Raw genomic sequence first — 23,574 nt, forward strand, 5'->3', positions numbered from 1 at the left:
TGAGCTTGCGATCCAGTCATAAGGATTTGACATGTCAAATCCTCATGATTTTCTTTGCGGTTTGTCTCTAACCGGTCTGCGACTCTCAAGCTGACAAGAGCTGTGACGTCACAACTCCCGTCACTCAGTCGCAAGCCAGTCGTAGACTAGTCGGGTCGTAAGGTGTGCGGTGGCCTTTAGATGTGGATACAACCAAAGTCAGACCTTATGCCAACAGTAGAAGATGATATAGTAGTTGATCACATAGTGCACTGTTACGAAAGATCATTAAAATATTTTTGCAAGGTACTGTGTACCATCTTCCTTCTATATCCCATGGTATAGTGGTTCACTAAGGGTCCGATAAGCTTTACTTTCCATGTCCGCTAGCCTCCACAAGTGGCACTTTCTCTGTACATGTACAATTATAGCTCTTCTTGAAATTCCAAGACTCCGAGGAGTAGCAGTAGTATAATAAAAAATTGATTGTGCAATTTCATTCCAGCTGAAAAGGGAGACAAGGACTCTAGAGTCGGTCATAAAGAGGACGTCAAAGAGGGAAAGAAAGACAAGAAGGACAAGAAAGACGACAAAGACAAAGACAAACGTAAGTTCCTCTTAACTTTTCCTTCTGAAGTTCCTTATATTTTCTGCATATAAGCTGGAATTCTGAAACTAACAAATAACTTAATTGTTGATATATAGTATTGTTGGTAGTTTTTAGACATTTGTTCTTTATTATTGGAAATATATATATATTTTTAGCTGCATAACTTTTTTTTTTTTAGAAATGGTTGAAAGAAACTATAATTTTGGTGGAGGGCCAAACACAATATTGCAAATGATTATAAAGATTTTATTAATTTTGCTGTTAAAATGAACACATGTATAACTGTCATTTATCCCTCCCCAAACAAGCTAAGTTATGAGTTTGCACACTTTGTTTTCTGTTGCTGATATATATGACTCAATTTGCTTTGAAAGAGATCAAATTTGAACCATTGTACTAAACTTGTGTTATTAATTGCTGGTTTGTCTTAGTTAAGTTAAACAAAATGACATGCTATATTTGCTGGGAAATGTTGTATAATTTGTTTCCCTTTTTGTTTGTTGCTTAATGACCCCCTCCCAGGAGAAATAACCTGTAAGTAGATAGTGCTCCCTTATGTGTAAAGCATATGCACATACCACAGTAACAACTGGATGGGAATGAGAAAGGCTTTCAAGGAAGTGGTTAATATAAAGGAATCTTAAAAGATAATGGCTATTACTATTAAAAGACAAAGTCTGAAAACCTGACAGTGTGAAAATGAAATTATCTAGATGTACCCCACCCCCCCCCCCCCCTGAATAAAAATTGTTATTGAGTAGATTTGACCAATTGAAATGCCCAAAAGGGTGAATATCCAAAAGAGCCTAAAAGGTAAATACCTAAAATCATTAAAGAAAATGCCATACAAAGCTTTTCAGAATACAGAGATTTAGGCTAGTAGGCATTAAAAAGGAGCCCATTCAATTTTTTAATTAATTTCTTATCTGCCCCCCCCCCCCCAAGAAAAGAAAAGATTTGTAGGGTTGATAAAGGGCCATAATGGTGAGAGTTTATGCTCAGCATGCATGTTTATACTTCATTGTGCATAGAAGGAAATTGGACTTACAAAGTTATTCTGCTTTTTGCAAACATGTGACATTTTCATGCTTTTAAATTTTGGTTACAAAAATCTTTTGAAAGTCTTTCTATTTCCCATACCATGAATTAATCCTGTAATGAGCTAATCATCAAATTTACCTCTCCACTCCTCAATCTACTACAGCACTAAATCACAAATTTGACGGTAATATAATACAGGTGGAAAAGGATTCTACAAACATTAATCAGCAACCTTTTCACTAATTATCAAGCATATTTATGAGTGAATTCTCTGACTTGTCACCTCACCCTACATCTATCGATTTTTTGTTAAGGTACCACTTTCCCCAATCCTTCAATAATCATGTACAGCACTAATCACAAAATTGAGGTTTGATATGGTGGTGCATCTGTCAAAGTGATAAAGGATTTTCAAAATATCAATCGTCTTCCTGTTAAGTAATTATGATATGGGTGATTCCTCTGACATCTGACCTCACCCCACCTCATCCAATCTTGCTCCACCCCGCCCCTACACCTTTCAATTGTTTAATCACATTTGTCAGTTGTGTAAATAGTGCTCACAGGGTCGTCATACTCTTGGGTGATGAACTGTCTAATGGACATTCATGTGTGCTATTCAGTCTTCTTGAATAATTGACCATACCTTGAATTTATCAACTGAATCAGTATTCATTTTGTTGATTTTTTTTTCATACCACATAAAGAAATTGGGATTTAATCATTTATTAACATGGAATGTATCTTTCAACTATTTTCATTGTCACCATTTGTGTGATGTTAGGAAAGTAAATGTTTCCAAAACTGTAATTCATGGTTAAAAATATGGCAATACTGATATAAAGAATGAGCAAAGCATTGAATTGATAATTATCCCCTTTTATCAGTGTATTTTTTGTAATTTGTTAATCATTTGTTACGATTAATACTCACTGTTAATGGTTTAGCAGGTTTGATTTAAAAGTGTAAATTGGAATTACAGAATGAAGGTCTACGTATAATCAGTACTGGCTGCATAGAAATGTTGTTAGCTCTAACCGAGCACTAAGTACAGGCGTGATCACATCCTTCAGATGGTGATGTCATACATTGATCCAAGACTTAAATAGCGTGTTGTACATGTTGTGACATTGGGCATCGCTGCAACATTATTGCTTGTAACAAGGCCTCTGTTAACGCATTACTAGTGCTAGCAACGTTTCTACATGTACAGTGTATGTGGCCGTTACAGCAGTATACCAATACACTTCTCAGCATTTGAACTTGTTCCATTTCCGTGTGCCCCCATAACAAAGATTTGGGATGCATGGTTGTATTAGCTATATAGGGATACTTCTAAATGTGGAATTGTTGGGAAATTGTGTGATTATTGCTAATTCTTTTTGTAATAAGTAATATACTATTATATGTGTGATGATGGTTTCTCTGTTGCCACTGAACGGCCACAAATCAGTAATAATTAATGCGTTTTCTTCCAAGTTGTGGAAGCAAAGCAGTCTGTTCTATTCAAGATCAAAATAGTGCACTTGTTAGCTTCCTCAGCATACCATCAGAACAAGGAGACGCAGTTCCCTGAAAAATCACATCTGATGCGAAAGAAAATTAAGTATCCACACTTGGAATCTGCCTTTGGTTTGAGCTCATTTTAGCACTTCAAATTATTCTTGTCTTCTTTTGAATCAAAGTAAATGATAAGCAAATAAATTCTACAGCTAAGGTTGCATTTTTTAAAATTTGCCTTGAAAAAAATTACTGCTAGATTGCGATTAATTTTTCTCTATTTGTCTCGTCATTGATTTTGCATTTATATTTGTATAAGTTTTCTAAGATTTATTTTCATTTTTGTTTTTGCCATTGGCCAATGCTTACTCCAAATCATTTCAAATTAATGATAGAAAATATACTCTCAACTCTTTTTGTTTTGTACTGGCCTATACTCTCCATGAATATATTCAAAACCCATTCCAGAATTGATTTGAAACTGCATGTTGATATTTTATATGGGCAAGTCCAAAATGAATCAGAATGTCAAATGATGAGTGACCAATGATGAATTAGATAAAATGTTTAGTGTAGGTACAAGGTATATGACAAAGATGGATCTGATTTTTAAAATGCCCCAAAACGGCTTAAAATTACATCATGATGATGCTATAAATAGGTCCTGTTTGTGGTGACTCCCAAAGGAACTCGGCAGTACAGCATTTTGCTGGTAAACGCCAAGCTGGTATATAACCAATTTATACCCAGGAAACGTTTTACGCCTAGGTTAATCAGTCATAGTGGCTGACCTTATAGACGACAGATATTATACTCTTGGGCCTTTTTATCAAAGTGGAGACAATGGCAGAGTGGGGATTCGAACTTACAACCTTGAGATTATGAGTCCAATGCTCTAACCACTGGACCACATGACCCGTAAATCACTAAAATCACTCCTAAAAAGGAGATCAGTGTAGTTATTATAAAAGTGATTCATTAGTCTGTGTTTTGGACTTGCCCCACTCTTACCAATTTTATTTTTAACCTAAAAAACTTGTTTTCACACTGTACATTTAATATCTTTGTAACATGTGCACAAACTGCATGAATGTGAACCACTCCTTCTTTTACCTGTTTGATTCCAATATTAAATGTGTTTTCTTTATTTTGTGAACCCGGCACATATAAACCCTGCACAGGCACGCCTGATAAGGAACAAGTAACAATCCTAGGTCTGTTTTATCTCGCTTGCTTGCATGACTTTCCTGCATGTTGCATGATTTTGATTAAGTCATCTCCTCTCCTCTAGGTGCCAATTTGAATGTTTATGATTCAAAATACGAAACTGCAATGATCAATGTCAGACCTACTGTGTATTTCCCTTCCTCCTCCCCTCGTCCTAATCATCATCATCCCATTTTCCTTTCCTTCCTCTTCCCCCCCCCCCTTCTCTATTTCTTCTCCCCTTCTCCTCCTCTTCACCCTCCATTGGGTTACCTTTTTTCCCCTCCTCTCCTCTTTCCTTCTTCCTTTCTCTTCTTCCTCCTCCCCTTCCTCTTCCTTAGAACTCCTCCCTCCTGCTTCTGTTCTTCTCCCCTTCCTTCCCTGCTGTCTTTTAATTTGGTTTAAGTAGTACTTCTCTTAGAGAGGAGTAACAAATAATTGAAGGCATTTTTTAGATTTGCCCCCGCCCCCCTCCCATCATTATCACGTCCTTTACAAGGGCTGATATACAAAATATATCTTCTTCATAATGTATCTTGTATAACAAGTTTTTAAAAAGATGACTGGTCTCCTATATCTGGCAAAACATTTATTGTAGAATTTTACAACTTACATACATGTACTGAGATTGAACAGACCATTTGATATTGAAAACAGTACACTTTTAAATTTTATCTTCTTAATGTTATTTTCTTTTTCTTTTTGTTTCATTATTTGTAATTGAATCAGTTCATTAGTCGTTAGTAAAAATAGTCACATTGCTTGACATTGCAGTCTGTGTTACGGTATAAATTTGTGCATTTCTAAAGAAAAATAAGTTTGCCTTGCACTTCATTTTGTTAATGAGGTTTAAAGCATGTCTGAATGAACAAGATTTTTTATGGAGAACCAGGTCCAAATAACAATTCAGCTTGTTGAATAAGTTATATATTGCATGTAGTTTGGAGATAACATTCATTTCTTCTATTTTGCTAAAATTCATGAAATAATATATGAGACACACATGAACCCTGCAACAAAAGAAAAATAAGTGAAAAGAGGGAAAAGAGTTTGCAGTAATTTTTGTACCATTTCATAGGTGGGAAATATCTTGCTTAAGTACATCATTTTGGTATAATAACACTTTAAATTTGGGGATTTTCCATTTGCATTTTTTTAACTTTAACTCCAAGTCTAGCACTGTGAATAAGTGTTTATTGTCAACTCTCTTTAGGATTTTTATGAAGTTTCTCTTTTCTTATGTCACTACAGGATATATTTTAGTTAAGCATTTATAATAATAATGTAAATTCCCCTTCGCATGAAGTTCTTGTTCTTAACTCCTCATTTTTTCACCTCAAAGCTTTTATACGAACTGTTTATTCTCTGCCTCCCATATTTTTTTTAAACCTTTGCTATTTTTCTCTATTTCATTCTGTCTTTTGTTTGTTAATGTTATGCATAATTTAGAAAAAAAAAATGAAAAGAAATTTATTATCTTCTAGTGAAAAAGGATCCCCTCAAAGTTTATGTCTGATGAGAGATCCAATTTAAAACAAATTAAACTTGCTGATACAGTGCAGAATGATGATGGATGGATAGCATAAAGTATTTGTATTCTTTTAATTCTGGGAAAATTGTCCAGATGTTGATTTCACCCAGTATTTTAGATTTAGAATTCAATTTTATTTCCAAGCATCATGATTGCTGTGTGCATGGTTAGACGTTAGATGTTTCAATTGGAGATGTGTTTATTAAGTATTATAGAAATATTATTTTATAAAGATTATGACAGTTTAAGTGTCAAAATATCCCCAAGGTTTGTCATGGCACTAAGATGTAGATAGTTAGAAGTTATAAAGTATTTGTTGAAGCGTTTACAAAGGAAAATTGAAAATATAACTGTAATGAAAAAGTATCCAGAAATAATGTCAAGTTATAGAATACACCTGTAAATGAGGCAAATTTTACTAAGTCTATGTTCAATATTGTAGACCAAGAAATGGAAGTTCTGGTATTATATGGATAAAAACTTGCTTCTTTGTGTATGCTAAGATAAAGATATTGTTTTGGAAATGTTTGATGTCAAGTACATTCCATACATTTACTTGCTACTTCTTTCTCCAATAAATTAAAATATCTGATATTTGGTGAAAGTACTATTACATGTAGCTTACAATTAATTACTATTCTTGAAGAAGAAAAAATGCATTATTGCGATTTGTAGTATATTCATTAATATTGTTTAAATTACATCTGAATTAATTTTAGTAATGATTCCCTTTTACTTAAATAGATAAAGACCAGTCAATGCCGATGGTTCCAGAGAGCCCTCAAGTGACACTCTTTGTCAGCTATATACACCCTCCTAAGGTACCACTCAGGATCTCGGTGCTTGGAGAAATGGTATGTTTACATTGGTTACCCTACTCGTAAGGCATTGAGTATTTAAAGAGTAACAAAAGTAAAAACAAACATGACAGGATAAGAAGGTTGAGAGTCAAATGTAATTGGTTGAAAACAGGAGCAGCAAGAATGTAAACAAAGCTGAATTAAATAGCAAAGCTAGAACTGTAAATAACTATTAAAACTATAAAGGAAACCAAATGTCAAAATAACAGTCCTATAAGATTAACAATAATGACAACTCTAACATGCACCAATTATTTTGGTTGTGTGTAATTAAGTTGCTATGATAGGGCAAGTTAGTATGTCACATGGATTTGACTATGGTCAATTGATTTTCATATATGTCATATCAAAAGTATGTGTTGTGAATGACAATTTCAACATGTTCTAGGGGATGGTTTCGAAAGAAAGCTTTGATTAAAATCACAAGAGACATCTTACTTTGTATTGACTGGTGTGTCCTTCTTGAGACTTTTGACCTTTGAATTTTAATACAGGCTGATGCATCAGAGAAGCTTCGTCAGAATGGTCTATCCCATGTCTACCCTCACCCTCTTATGCTGACCCAGACCAGATCTTGCCCCTTGGTAGCCCCACCCCCTCCACCTAAGATTCCTTCCTGGAAGCTGATACGCCCCAAGAAGAAGAAGCCATCTCCTACTGATGAGCCCTCTGGTAAGTTACCAGAAAACTGGAAAATTTCTTTAAATTCAGAAAGATAATAGATTTTAATGAGAAAGATAATTTTTCAGGTCGGAAAATTTTAATCATAGAAATAATGTGAAATTTAGGAAAATCAAAGGAAATCCAATAAAGCACAGCGCAAAAAAAAACAAGCAAACAAACAACTGGAGAAGAATTCATAAAACATATTTGCAAAAATTGCCTTACATGGAATTCGATGCTGGAAACACCAAAGGATGCAGAGTTTGCATTTTATAAAACAAACAACTTTGGACTTTAATTCATTTTGGGCTTCATAACACATTCTTAATGTTATAATAGTATTTGATAGTTATCTTTCCAAAATTAAATAAAGAAACTTTGATTTCTGAAATTAAATGACAGCAATATTGCTTTTAACAGTCTAAATAACTAGTTGTGCTGTGTATATAAATTGTTCAACTTGATGTTGATTAGCTAACATATTGTTTTAGAATTCAGTCAATTTTATCAGCTTGCAAAGCAGCTAAATAATTCGTATTTGCTCACTTGTAAATTTGCTTCTTATTTAGTTTGTTAAATTGCATGTTTTGAATCTTCACAGAGCATTGTAGCAAACTGGAGAAATGCTCTTATATGCTTGTTGTATTGTTTCATTGGTTTTTATTTTCATAGAACCTGAAGTGAAGAAACCAGAACAGTTTGTTGAACTGACCTCTCCATTTGTCAACTACAAAGTCAGCTCTGTTCCCATTCCTACAGACACGTAAGTGCATGATTGAGTAATTTTTGGAAAAAAACAAAGGTCTCAAATATCTTACTTTGGCCATTTTCCAGTGTATGATGGGCGTCTGTTGTCTTGATGCTGAGCAGATTTTAAAAAACATAATATTTTTCTCAAAATTTGTGTATTCAATAAGAAAAATAATTGTAAATGTATATGCTTTGTAATATTGTCTGATATAACTTTTAGTTTTGTAATGAAATATTGATCTCTGAGTTCCTTAAATTGCTGTCTTGTCAGGACAAACAACTCATGTGGACATTCAACAACTGGGTATATTAGTTTAATAAGAATTTCTTCCCTTTCCTCCACCCTTACAGGAAGAGACCTAACTCCTCTCTATCTCGAGGAGCTGTCTCCAGACCAGAGACCTCCCAGATGGGTGAGATCTGTGAGGTAGATGAGAATGCTCCTGAGAAGACCGAGGAGGAGATTGCCAAGGAGAAGGAGGCCAAGCAGAAAGCAGAAGAGGAGGCCAAGAAGAAGGAAGCGTTGGCTAATAGCATACCAGATATACAGGTTGGGCCACTTTGTCATTGATTTAATTAAATCATTCAATCAGTTTCAAGTTTGATCCTAAATGTTTATGAAACTGGGTGGTGTTTCATAGAGCTGTTCGTAAAGTTACGCACAACTTTAAGAACGACTGGAACATGTTCTTTATTATAAGTCAGCTACATAGGGATATATCATATAGCACAGGAAAGGGTCACCAGTCGTGTGTAAAGTCATTTGTATCTTATGAACAGCTTTATGAAACGGGCCCCAGGTTTACAATTGTTGGAAGCAATTTTTTTTTAACTATTTATTTGCAGAAGATGGTCGTGAATGAGAGATATACCCCTCTCAAGCCCTCTCACATCGAGACCCTGTTATGAATGATCCTTGCCATCACGATCTTTCAGTTGGTATCTGTTTGCAACCCCTTCATTCGGTAAAGAGATTTTAAAAAATTCTTAAAAGCTTTGTTCGGAGTCATTCACTCAAATAACAAGAAATAGACTACTTTCATGCATTTCCTGTCTTGAGATGGCTTATATTTGCTATCTGCACCTTAAAGGTTCTCAAGCAATTGAAACTAAAAATTCCAGTGGAAACATGATGCAATCACACCAGTGAGACACCAAGAACTGGGACATTAGTGATGGGGACAATATTTTTGTTGTTGCTGTTATACTCATGTGTTCTAAAATTTCCATGTATTTTAGATGGGAGGAGTTGTATCACCAGGATTGATGCCCAACACATCCCCTAGAGAGAGACAGAAGTCAGCCAGGAAAACAAGTAGTGTCAAGGTTGAGAAGGTCGATGATAAGAAAACCAAAGATGACAAGAAGGAACCAAAACTAGATGTAAGTATAATTTGAGCAATTTCATAAAATAAATTTGTACCTTTGTCCTCCATTTTCTTCCGTTCCTTTTCACTTGAAGAACTTTCCAAGTCATGATAAATGAAGAGCATTACAAATTTTCAAAAGAACTAGAAAACTCAGGCAATTCATGTCAGGAAGGTCACACTTGAAGGTTGGATGAACATATCATGGAATTGCCCTTATGTAGAAAGTTATGCATGTTATACTCTTTATTGTTATGTTGTCCAAATTTAGGACATAGAAAATTACCTTAAAACTTGGAAATGATCATGTAACAATTTTTCTATTTTTTTTATGCACCATTTGATTTGATTTTCACCTTTTTTTTTCAACAGTCCTTTTTTCACAAACAAGGGCTTATATGATTTTGATTTCTTTATTCTGTTTCTTTCTGATTATTTCTGATCAGGTCCAGAGTCCGGCCCCAAAGAAGTCTGCCAAGAAATCTCGGGGTACAGGTGAGAAGGAGAAGATGTTCCCTGGCAAGCTGGAATCCAAGGGGTCAATGAAGGATCTCAAAGGGTCAGGGGTCAAAGAGAAAAGCAAAGAGAGTGAGAAGGAGAAGAGTAGTGGGTCTAAAGGTAGGAGGACGTACATGCATGATGTCTGTAAGCTAATGTACAACTCCCCTAAAATCCCCCCCCCCCCTGCTCGCTTTTGATGTTATTTTGTGCATATATATGGTGCTGGCTGTAGAAGTAATAGTATATATATTCAGCCTTGTTGTTAATTTTAGCAGTTCATATGTTTCAGTATTGCCATTTGAAGAAATTATCCTTTTGTGTCACATGCATATTTTGTTGATTGATACAAGATTGAAAATTTAAAATCTTATCAATTATGAAAAATAAGATTAACTCAAAATAGGAAGAATCGAGAAACTCAAATAATGAAATGAATACTATTTCAAACAGAATTGACATTTTGTTTTTCAAATAAATTTTTATCATAAATTTTTATGCAGTATGATTTGTGTAATAATTTTTTTTTTCTGGAAAAAAAAAAGCCTGTTCTGAAACTGATATGGCACTGACCAACACTTGCGCTTCTTGTATATTATCTGAGTATTGGTTAAAGTGGAAAACTGATGCCCACTTTTTTTATGCAAAACTAATTGTGGTGCATAGGCCTGGTCGGCTGAAAAAATTGTAACTCGCACATGCTGCAAAAGCATATATGCCAGACAAGACGATTGTCAGTTTCAGAAACCACACAGGTTTATTCATGCTGACAATTCAATTATGGGACACAAGCATAAAGCTAAACAATGGGATTGATTCCTATGATTGATTTCATTGATTATTTTGTGTGCTTACTCATGAAAATTGGCCCCATTGTCAATTGCTAAGCTTCATGTCATGGGCCTTGATATCCCAAATCTGCCTAATTTTATTTAAAGTTTTGCATGGTCTCTCTTAAAAGACCATACTTTGTCACTTCCAACTTCAACCAATCCCTCTAACAAAGTCGAAGGTTAACCCTTGTATATTTGACTTTGCTGCATGGATGATGGAGTAAATGGCACTAACACTTTTAAAAATGCTTCAAAAGTAATGGAAGTATATTAACGTATATTCATATTTTCTCTCAAAGCCTTGACATTGGGTTGTCTGGTAGTCATGGTTTAACTGCTTATTTCATTACTAGTTTGATAATTCCTTAAAGGACAAGTCCACCCTACAAAAAGTTGATTTTAATAAAAAGAGGAAATTCCAAGAAGCATAACACTGAAAATTTCATCAAATCGGATGTAAAATAAGAAAGTTATGACATTTTAAAGTTTCGCTTAATTTCACAGTTATATGCACATCCTGACTGGTATGCAAATGAGGATATAGATGACGTCATCCACTCACCATTTCTTTTGTATTTTATTACATGAAATAGGGAATATTCTATTTGTCTCCTCATTGTCAAGTGAAACAACGATTAATTCTTCCCTGAACATGTGGAATTAGCATTGTTTAATACTACTTCATTCAAGTTGGTCCTTATTGTCAAATCTATAAAAATTGAAATATTGTATAATTCAAACAATAAAAAACAAAAGAAATAGTGAGTGAGGGACATCATTGACTGTCTCATTTAAGTTGTGCATATCACTGTTTTGGGAAAAATAAGCAAAACTTTAAAATGTCACAGCTTTTACATCCTATTTTGATGAAATCTTCAGTGTTTTGTTAGTTTGATTTTTCTCTATTCATTCAAATCAACATTTTTCTGGGGTGGACTTGACCTTTAAACGTCAATTCATAACGATTAATGTTTGTAATAAAATTCACCTATGCTTCAGAGAATGAAGGAAAGCTCATGAATGTGATTTTGACTTTGATTATTTTTATCCATCTGTATTATTAAGACAATATACAGCAAGCATGTGTAAAGGCAATAGATAATTTTGCAATTAAAGGAAATCCCATAAAAAAATTATAGGAAAGATTTTCCCTATAAAGGACAGAAATGCACAACAATAGAACTACCAGTAGATAAAAAAAATCGTCTAATGCACTTGTAATACCCACTGTTTAGAATTGAAATGTGCTATTTTTCTGACCTATTCTCTTTCTATTCAAGCTGATGATGAGCAGTAAATGATATGTTGTGGCAATACATACATATTTTTATAATCTTATAGGTCAATGAATGTATCAAATGGATAAATTAATTTGTATTATCACAGGACTACATTTGTGTCGGTGCTAGGGAAACAAAATCATGTGTTTAACCAAGAAAATTTTCAGTAGAAAAAAAAATGCCACAGTACTGTATCCAATGGATAGGCTTCCTTTTTACATGGCCAAGATGCAGCTTCATTTTTAGAGATGAAAAGTTGGTATTTGGAAAGGACATGACTTATAGAAAAAGTGATCCACCCCCCCCAAAAAAAAAGTACAAGGTGTTGTTTCCCCAGCAACGATATGACACAGCTACTACCATATATATTCTTGTTTTATAGGTATAGTATATTTAGAATAAAATAATAAGTACATGTATATTCCTTTGGCTCAAACTACTTCCACTCCTAAAGGTCCTCACTCACTGATCATTATAAAATAATCATGTTTACTAGTCTAATGACCCTCTGTAAAGCTTACACTGACCTATGACACCGATCTGACCTTTGCTGACCCCTTGGCTTCCTGCTTGCCTCGCAGTTGGTAACGTGCTAAGATTGTTGTATCCAGGGTTGATTTCTCACAGCTACTTGTAAGAATGCATTACTCTTGGTACTATTTTCTAATCTTCTAAATCTTATTGCACAAGCTAGATGATGAAAATTGCATGTTTCACATTGAATCTAATTGTTCTGTAGCTTGCATGCTGTGCCCTAATGTCCTTCAATTTCCTTTCTTTTGCAAAAGTAATTTCACCTAAATTTTAAAGAAAATATGAAAAGTTGTTTTGATTAAAATTTATTGCAAGAGTGCTCTTTAAAAATTCAAATTTCAGCAAGGAATAAATTTGTTTCAAGATATCTCTGTCAACATCGAAATCTGACAATTCATTTATTTCTTGTTCTGTTTGTTCTTTACAATTCCTCTTTCTTTACTTTTGCATTTTTCCTCTTTTTCTTCTGAGATGATATAGTGAAACTGACGTATGAGTGTCTCTTGTTTACTACTCTTTCTATCTGTCTTTCTCTGTCTCATATGTTTTTGTCTTCCTGTCTCTTACTCTATTCCCTCTATGTCTCTTTCTCTCATTCTTTTTCTTCTATTTATTTCTGTTTGTGTCTCTATCTCTCTCTCTCTCTCTCTTTCTTTACCTCATATTTTACATCCAAGTATTTGATTTTTTCATGAAAATTGCAATGACCTTTTTGCCTCTGACCTGCCTCTCTTTGTATGCATGTTTGAAGTGTCCTATCTCCCCATGCACTATGACCCTATTATAGTCACACATTCTCTCCCTCCCTGTATCACCGCTATATTCCCTATCATACATTCTGTATTTGACACTAATTTTATACAGTATATCATCATTGCAGCCTCAACATCTGCAAGAGCTGTCGCTCTTCTAACTCACTTCCATAATAGTGACCTGCTTTAGTACATGTATTTCACCTTCTTGTGTTACCATTCACATTATCGCTCAATATTTTCCGTGTAAAGTCTGTCCGTTCTAATTTTGTGCTTATTTTCACCCTTTTCTGTTTGCTGTGGAAGAGCTAATTAAACATTATATAAAACAATATTTCCGAAGGTTATCATTCTATATTTTCTTTGAAAAATTCTGCTGTGTGCATAAATTACTGATTTTTACAATATGTAAATCTCTTGATTCTTGCAGTTGTCTATTTAATGATGCATTATATCCAATATTTTTAGTACACTTTCTACTTCTCGCAGTATTACTAAAAAAAAGCCTCAGTTTGAATGACGATATGCTCTTTCTTTGAATTTTCTTGATTAATTGATTATGTGAAAACAGATATTGATCGTAATAGACAACAAAAGTAAAATCTTGAAAGTACATTTAAATCTTTTGATTAATTGTAACTACTTCAATTCTGGTACTGAACATTTCTGTATATTTGTTTAAAAATAAAAGGAAACAAGTAACCAAGCTTACCTTAGATTTCATGAGATATAGCTTACCTTAATTCATGATACATTTCTTTATTATATCCAATATATATATATATATATATATATATATATATTTATACTGTATACCAGTATTTTCTTCAGATGAGTAAACATTTTATCACAGTCCCTCCTTGCAACATCTATTATCATTCCCCCATTATTATTCCCCATTCTTTGCCCTTATTTCCCCTTTCATATACACTGATATATATACTCCCCACAACACCCCCTTCTCGAAATATCATATACCCCCTCCCGACTCCCACACCCAAACATGCATACAGATGGAGGCAGCGGGCTGGGCGGGGCACTCAAACCCCCCGGTACCAGTGAGGGGTACATGGACCAACCCCCTGATACCTTCTCCGTTATGACAGATGGTGTACCCCGGTCTGCCCTCGGGGAGGGGTCAGTGATGTTCGTTGATGGGGATACTCCAGCAGGGGACAAGGTCGAGGTCAATCAGGCCGATAAGAAAGTCTGGATGGACTTTGAAGACTTCTGCAAATGCTTCAAGTAAGTGAATTGTCTTTGTTTTCTTTATTCTAAAAATGGTATTGTAAAAAGTAAATATTTGATACAATATAACAATCAATAAATCATTTGAATTTTCTTTACATTCAGAGTATGTGTTTCAATGCTTATATGTATAATTTATTTTTTCCCATGCCTTTTATTTGGGGGGTGAGAAAGTTGGATCAGTTAAATTTCCTGAAAATAAATTTGAAAATATAATCAAGAAAGTTTCAATAAGATTTTAGAGTCTTAGTTTAATCCAAGTTTATTTTTAAATACATTTCTTATTACTAGGACTCCACATTGGTACCTATGTTCTTATACATAATTTTTCTAGGAAGTGAATTATTTTTCCTGTTTTGTTTGTCTCTGCAGGACGCTGTATATTTTCCACAAGCCAAGTTCTTATATGTGCACACACAAAGTATCTGATCTGAAGGTGAGTCTAATAATTATGATTACATAAATTTGGATTCTATTTCACTCTATGTCTTACATAAGATGATTTCTTTAATTTAGGAAGATTTTATTGATCGCATCAATTGAAAATTAAAAATGTAAAACAAAATACTTCTAGAAAAGGTAATTGAATCCCAAAGTTTTGCTCATTATATTATCTTTTCAGAACAAACAAGGATATTGCTCTTGTTTAACATAAAAACTATATGAAAATAAACCTTTTGGACAAAAAGACCCCCAAATGGGCATTTATCTAATAACTCATTTTCTGGGGGGATCAACTTTATCAATTCTCTAATTGGCACTCCTGGAAAAATTATGTAATTAAAATAGTAAAAAGCTTTATATTCTTTTGTATACATGTAAGTTTTTTTATGAGAGGACATTCCTTTATAACACATGTATATAGCATCTAGTGATTTTCTTCCAAACTCAAATTGACTGATACATTCCCTTTCCAATGCTACCAGAGTGAGTTACCGGGCGTGGTCGCTCATCCATCTAGTGCCCGAGGCGTCAAGGAACCAGTATGTTCTTATCACTGACTGAAGTTTGTTGCACAAATACACTAAACACCACTCATTAATTGCCATTTACTTATACGCCATCTGTAGATTGATTTAAGTGCAATTATGATTTGTAGTTTACCTTTCATTTCATGCACAAGATTGAGATTTTGTTGTACAGAGGAATATATGTTAAGATATTGCTTGATTTTAAAAAGACAAAGAAATCTGTTCCCACATACAAGAGTCATTAGAAATCAAAGTTTCATGATTAGACCATACAGTCCTCATTTTATTGCCCCGCGCCTCCCCAATACACCCACAAAAAACACATTTTTTTTCAGAGAGAAACAACAATATCTTTCACAATAATTTGTTTTAAGCTATATATGAATTGATCTTGTTGGAGCATTAATTAGATTGCCTTTCACAATAGATTTGCAGTGCTTTTAATGATGACACTTCAGCATTATATTTGTTACACAGTAAAAATAATTTATATATTTGATAGATGTCTGCTAAACAGTAATACTCAATCAACTCCAGGAATTGTAATGTAATAGTCTTAGCACTAGCACCTACCGTCTTTTACTCATTTATATATGATGTGCATTGTCTTTAGAATATTATTTCAAGCATTTTATCTAATACCCTTTTTACACAGGCTAAAATTTCCTTAACCCCGTACTATAGGTGGGGCTAAATGGCAATTTAGCCCCACCTATAGTACGGGGTTAAGCTTAGCCCACTTTCTTTTTACACAGCATTTTTGCAAAACCCCACCTATAGTACGGGATTATTTGGCCCTGCAAAAAAGCAGGGTTATCCCACCAATTGCGGTGCTAAGAGCAATAGTACGGGGTTAAGATCGCATGTGTAAAACGAAAGTGGGCTAAGCTTAACCCCGTACTATAGGTGGGACTAAATGGCAATCTGGCCCCACCTATAGTACGGGGTTAAGGAAATTGTAGCGTGTGTAAAAAGTGTCCGAGTGAAGTACTTGTACTACGAATGATCGACAAAAACCACTAGTCCGGGGTTAGCGAGTTTCATGTGTAAAAAGCAAGCATTACTTATCCAGGGTTAGCAATAACAATTTGGCATGTGTGAAAAAGGAAAAAAAATAGTATGGGGTTAAGGATAGTACGGGGTTAGCGATAGTCCGGGGTTAAGAAAATCCTGTGTAAAAAGGGTATAAAAGTGATATGATTTGTTGATACATATTAATACATGCAATGTCTTATTCCACAGCTATTAACCATATATTTAATGCACACAGTTTGAAAGTTATGCTTCCAGTATAATCTTAATTCACAACAGTGTGTGTACATGTGAATAAAGTAGACACATTTTGCATTACAGAGTGCACTTGACTTTACACATGTATTTTTTTTTACTTGTTTGACACCCACTAATTACAGATTTGTGTGGAGTTTATTAGAATACATCTCAGTGCAAAATTCCATTTTCTTTATCTAGTAGTTTGAATTGTTTGTTTGATTGATTTACCAATTCCAAGCCAACTTAAAAGAAAATGTTATGATCATTTGCTACTATTATAAGGACAGATGTTTTATGTATTATGTATAGCACGTTCCCTTGATAGCCCACTGACATTGAATTAACAGTAAACTTTAATATAGGAAAGTATATCTGGATAAAAAGTAGGAAATGGAATAGCAAAATCGTACAATAGAGTAGCAAATGGACGGTTGTAGATTTTTCTTTTTAATCTTGTAAAAATGCAAAACTGCTATTTTAAATTTTCTTAATATCTCTGTCAATAAAAACACCCAAAAATTCAATTTTGCTGATAACTTTCTTGATACAGTCATATTTCCCCTAAAATATCAATTTTTTTTCCTTTTGAGTGAATATAATCTACCCTATTATTGGCACTTGCCCGGGTGAAAAAGATTTGTCCCAAAGACTGATTTAAATCTTCCATTTCCTTCATTAATGACAGAACACTACAACATCTTCCAGGAAGAGAACTACTACAAACATTGACATATTGGCTGACACTGTATGTAAACACACCATCCAAATATGAATCGATGGTGCAAATTTGTGTTAACATTGCTAAACTTAATGCACATATATGCTTACTTGATGGATATGCTATGCTTTAATAGCAACATAAAGATATGCAGCCTCATTATTACAGGTTTATTCTGATTAAAATTGTTTAGTGAGTATAGACACAGATTGATTTCATTCAGTTGGTTGTTTTATTCCACAACGCCCAAATCTATGAAGTATTGTATATTTTCGGGTTTTCTATAGATATTTCATTTCCTAATTCAGATTAAAGGAAAGAAATTGCAAAAATTATGATTTGAAAAAAAAGAATAAATAAAAGCAAGAAACTTTCTATGACACTAGTTTCTACTTTGTCTATGAAAATAATAATTATGAAGGCATGATTTTCCAGGAATCTAAAGCTGAAACAATGAGCAATTGGTCACACACATTTCAATATTTCTAATTCCTTGTAACCTATATTTTGAGGCTGCTTTTTACCTGTTGCTGCTATACCTGTCTTTCATACAGCTGTGTTATCAGGCAAAACAAGTCATTGCAATAATCCATCATTTTATACAAACCGGGATGTACGGGTTATTAAATTTGTCTAAAATCATTATATTATATAGTTGGTATGTGGGCTTAATATTGCATATTGTGATTTTATTTTTTGTACAGTGTTTAGGTGTTTTAACAAAAGATCATGTCCACGGCTTCACTGTGCATTCTTTCAAATCCCTTATTTTGTCTAGTTTAAAACAAAACTGGAGAATTGAATGCTGAGTGTACTTTTCACTAAAAGCTGCGGCTAAACATGACTCAAATTCTGTTAAAGTACCTTACACCACCCCCCCCCCTGATACACACAACCACGAAAATATCATTTGTTTCATCAATTATGTGATTGTCCATTTTCATTGTATCTCCATTTCACCAAATGCTAACAATTATTTGATGAATTCAAAAGGAAATGGCAGGCAAGGTATGATTTATATAAAATGTTTTCTTTGAAGTTTACCTCAGGTTAAAATATTTGACGGCTTATATACTTTAGTTGGACACTGCTGAGTTTGGATATTGTGGCACGACACTGCTCTTTAAATTCTTTCTCTTTTTCTTGTGGTAACCATCTGATCAATCTTTCATACTTCAAATAGTGCTTTTCATCTCTATTCTCTATCACCAGTTCTTGCTTTTTTTGTCTTCCTTTCAAAAAATAAATGGGCATAACATAAGGTAAAAATTACGAGATTAGATCAAAAATTGTAATGTAGAATACCAATAAATGAGATTAAACAGTACAGCAACCTCTCATTTCTAACTTGAGATGAAATAGAAGCAAATTTGTTTGTAATAGTGCAATTTAAGAGTAGTAGAAGCAAACATCCACATATCAATTTTGGTCCCTACATTTTGATGGGGGGGGGGGGTTGTACATGGAACTAGAAAATGAAGATACATATAGTAAGTTTGTTTAGCATTACTTACTTTATTCATATTCCAAAGTATTTTCACATCATGTTTCGTACATCTTCAATTCCAATGTTTGTGCTTTTGATATTTTCTTCTTGATTCTGTTGGTACTTATTCACTCTTTTCTTTTGATGTCTAAACTTTCTTGGTGCTTGGTTATGGTTCATACAAATATTATTTCATGTCATATCATATAAATTGTTTGTTTATATACATAATTGGCCTTTAGTGTGCCATCTGCCGTCAAGTGGCCATTTGTGTTGCATTCTGAAATGGATATGGGAAATAAAAAAGTGGGATATTTCATGTAATAATAATCAATTGTTTTTATATTTTACTCATTTCACAAAATTGTCTGGCCATGATAATTTGAGAGCACACAACTTTCACATGAACTAGAAAATAGAGACAAATTATTTCAGGATTTGCCCCGTGTATTTCAGGGACACAGGCGTATGTACTTAATGGAATTGTACAAATATTAATGTGATAACCTCATTGTGAATGACAATATGCTTAAAACATGTAGGCTTGGTTTGGATTTTTTCCTTCAAATCACAATGAAAATGAAGAATTGAACGAGTTGCATGCAAACTTGTTCAGTATCGATTATTCATGTCATCTCCTTTGGTGATTGCAGCTAATTGATTTTATGTTATTAATTTCTGATTGTGTTATCTATTAGGACTGTGTTTATGTCTGTGTTGTCATAATCCTTGTTTTAACCTATGTGTATCTCCACAATAGAACTTACAAAGCGCTACAGATTTATTCAAGATTTTTAATAGATTATTTTTTTTTTTGCTGGGGGGCATCAAATCTTTGTATGAGAAATAATTGGATATAATTTAGAGCATTTTTCAACCAAATAAATTGCATATGACAGATGTATTTGTTTCAAAGATCAATATAGTGCTTGATGATTTCCATGTGAGAAGGATGTTTACTAAATCAAATTTGATATAAATGTATATAGATATATATCTTTTGTATTTATAGTGAATAAGATTGAAGTAAATTGCATGTTAGATTAATTCCTGTATTAACCCTAAATCTCCCGGGGTATTTTGATTCTTGTCATTCCCGGGGGGGGCCATTATGGCCCCCCCTTAAGATCTCGGCCGCCGATCGCGCGAGCGACGCAAAAATTTGCACGCTGGTAGTGTGCGATGTAATCTACAAGGCTGTATGGTAAAATTTTCCAAAATAATGAGATTTTATTTTATATGAATTAATTATGCTAATTTATGCATAAATCATACTTTTTGCTCTAATTCACTAAATAAAGCTCCTAGAATGCTAATTTTTGGTAAAAATTTTCTTTGTAGCATTCTTAACAATCGTAATTCAAAAAAACTTTGGTTTGGAAATAAATTTCTTATGTATTTTATTGTTTTATGAATTTCTTATGTATTTCTTTGTTTTTTTACTTTTTGTTTTTTATTGTTTTTTCAATGGAAATTGTTCCAGACATAATTCTGATCATAAACAAGGCAAAATTAATTAAGTTTAATCAGTAAAAGTAGAAATAATGAAACATTTATGAATTTTGGCTAAATACCCAATTTGCATTGGATTTGTACATGAAATCACGTTTATGAGCAATTTTGGGTCTGACATGCACTTGCATAATGTTGCGTAATGTCGTAACCGCGTACCCGGGCGTCACAAATTTGGTCTCAAAATTTGCGCGAGACTTGAATGTAAAAAGTCAGTGAGCTGCGAGGTGAAAAAATTTCGCGCAGCAGATATATCGCGAAAATTGTTGAGGGGGGGGCCATTATGGCCCCCCCCCGGGAGTATTAGGGTTAAAAGAACATCAAAAGTTGGTTATAAAAAGTTAATTTATAATGAGGTAAAAGATAGTCGGTTACAAGTACAATCAATGTATGTAAATGCCTTCTTTTTTTAGACAATTGAAAATTGGAATGCATACCAGATTTCTTGCTTTACTACAAGAGGTAAAGCAAAAGTATGTTTTAAAAGAAAAATACAAGATATTTGAATAGTTGCAAGTGCTTTCAATAGAATATGAATGAACCCATTGCATCATAATATTCCACCTCATTCATCTTTGTAGAATGTACAAGCTACTGCTGGAAAGAAGTCTGCTGCTCCCGGTGGTCCAGCCAATCCCAGTGGGTCGATGACCTCCCAGACTCCTGCTAGGATGCCCTTCAGTCCATCACCACCACATCATGTAAGTTTCATTTAACTGTGACAACATGGCAACTAGGAGATGCACTGCTACATGACATTGAAATTTCAGTGCATAGACAATATTGGGTCTGTCAATGATATATCACCTCTTGTTTTGTAAACTTTGAGGTTTTAAGACGTTTCTTTTTTTATTTTGCATTTATATTAATGGGGAACGATATGTGGCAATATAGTGGTTTTGCATGTTTGCGACATTAATGATGCACACTAATTGCCATTGCATGGAAGGGAAAACCCCTGGTGTGCATCAGTCCGTGCGAAGGGTGTATCTCACTGAACGGCGAGTGTTTGTAAATAAAGGAAATCTTGTTTGCCGTCATCAAGAATCATAAAGTGTGGCTGTAAGGTTGTGGTTTAGAAGTGTTTTACAAATGATTTGAAACGTTTACAAATGATTACAACTATTTGCAACATTAAAAATTATGTGAATAGTTATGTAACATTTTATCCTCCCTGACGATTCAGGGAGGGGATCCAAAATTATATTTGTGTATGTTTTTTGCTCTGTGAGTCTGTGAGATAACATTTGATGTTACATTGTCATCTATTCACTATTCATCCGGTTCAAATTTTTTTGAATATTCCTTTTCATCCTTTTCTTGAAAAAAAGAAAATTTGTGTTCACGATAATCTAATGTCCAATTGACGTGTGTTGCGATTGATTTTGGTTTTCTTCTCCTATCCTATATGTATAGCGAGGAGCAGCATTGAACATTGAGGGCCATAAGGTGAAAGATTCAAAGATAGATCATATCATTCACTCTTGTCACATTCTTACAATCACTCTCACATGGTGCTTAATGGAGTATTCTTACATGCTTTTCACACTGTATTTTTTTTCCTTAACCCTGGGAAATTGGTGGGGCTAAGGGGGGGGGGGGCCTTAGCCCCACCAATTTCCCGGGATTAAGCTTTGCCCACTTTTTTTCACACTACATTTTAAACGAAGTGGGCTAGCACGGTAAATAGTATGGTACTATCTGGCCCTGCAAAAAAGCAGGGTTAGCCGGCTTATTGTGGTGCTAGCACCACAATTGTGGTGCTAAGAGATGCAGTATGAAACAAAACCTGGCTAAGAAAAAGTGGGGCTAAGCAATAGCCAATTAGAGAAGTCGAAATCGCAGGTTAATCATGCTCTGTATGGTAAAATCATCAATATGCATGAGCTGTGGGATAGTCCAGGGTTAAGGCGTTAACCCCGGCTAAGCAGATAGTATGGGGTTAAGAAAGACAGTGTGAAAAGCATTTTACACTGGCTTCCAACATCCTTTCTAAAGATTCTCACTGCAGCACATCTCTCTTCCCAAACATGTCCTATAGCTGGGCCTATTAAAACAAAACTTAGCACTTGTTATACTTGATTTCATGTATTGACCATCAGTGCAATCAAGTGCACATCAGCTGTACAATCACTAATTAAGTTTTGTGTTAAGGGCCCTTGATACCTTTATACAGTTGTCTTTCTTTTGGCCTGTTTTATATACTTTTCAGATATCCAGTACTCAGTCATACACTCCCTCAATTTATAAGCATTGGGAGATGTAGATCCCATGTTATTTTATAGAGCTTAGTATAGTACTTGTGCATGCAGTACATCAGCCTGAGCATGAATTTGATTAATTTCTGATATACAGGGAACCAATACTTCTCATGTCTGGTTTATAATGCTCCATAGGTTTATTAATGATTCATCTTTTTACATCAATACAGAATATGTTAAATAAATACAGTGCTTGTCCTATCATTTTAGTTACAGTGAAAAAAACAAAGAGTAGAATGCTTCAAAAACAGATGCACATGAAACTTGCAACAGTCTCTAAGTAGACGTCACTAAGTGTTACTACTTTATTGCCTTTGCTGCATCTTACAGGCAGGAATCCAGCTTAGCATCATTCAAAGCGCTATTTCCCCTTTGTTTACCGTAATTTCTGCTGAAAAAGGAGAATTAACATTGAAAAAAATGCTTGAGGGATTCCTGACTCTTGATGCCTTCAGCCAAACATTATGAATAAATAAGGGGGAGGGGATGGGTTCCCCCAATAAGTTTGTCTAAATAATTGTTGTTAAACCTTTTAAAATGTAACATATTTACAAACTTGCTTTTTCAAATAGGATATCCTATTGTTCCTTTCTTTAAAAAAATGTGATAAAGAATTGCAATTTGGTGTTGATACTGTACTTATTGAGTTGGAATGGCTTTAAAAACATTCTGTCTGTAAATTTCAAAAGTTCTCATTCATTG

At 34.1% G+C, this 23,574-nt stretch overlaps 1 protein-coding gene across 3 annotated transcripts in view; it reads left to right on the forward strand.

Annotated features, from left to right (window-relative positions):
* The window catches only part of LOC121413468 (androglobin-like), a 91,232-nt gene that overhangs the window by 34,177 nt on the left and 33,481 nt on the right, over positions 1–23,574 (forward strand). For all 3 annotated transcript variants that reach the window (XM_041606289.1, XM_041606291.1, XM_041606290.1), the window contains exons 9-22: positions 485–586; positions 4,312–4,344; positions 6,612–6,721; positions 7,222–7,399; positions 8,063–8,153; positions 8,492–8,690; positions 9,380–9,523; positions 9,954–10,125; positions 14,418–14,649; positions 15,025–15,088; positions 15,579–15,635; positions 18,607–18,621; positions 21,193–21,312; positions 22,028–22,060. In XM_041606289.1, coding sequence (XP_041462223.1) covers positions 485–586; positions 4,312–4,344; positions 6,612–6,721; positions 7,222–7,399; positions 8,063–8,153; positions 8,492–8,690; positions 9,380–9,523; positions 9,954–10,125; positions 14,418–14,649; positions 15,025–15,088; positions 15,579–15,635; positions 18,607–18,621; positions 21,193–21,312; positions 22,028–22,060 — 1,550 coding nt within the window. The remainder of the gene's footprint in view (positions 1–484; positions 587–4,311; positions 4,345–6,611; positions 6,722–7,221; positions 7,400–8,062; positions 8,154–8,491; positions 8,691–9,379; positions 9,524–9,953; positions 10,126–14,417; positions 14,650–15,024; positions 15,089–15,578; positions 15,636–18,606; positions 18,622–21,192; positions 21,313–22,027; positions 22,061–23,574) is intronic.

This window comes from Lytechinus variegatus, chromosome 4 (assembly GCF_018143015.1).
Source record: "Lytechinus variegatus isolate NC3 chromosome 4, Lvar_3.0, whole genome shotgun sequence".
Taxonomy (NCBI): Eukaryota; Metazoa; Echinodermata; class Echinoidea; order Temnopleuroida; family Toxopneustidae; genus Lytechinus; species Lytechinus variegatus.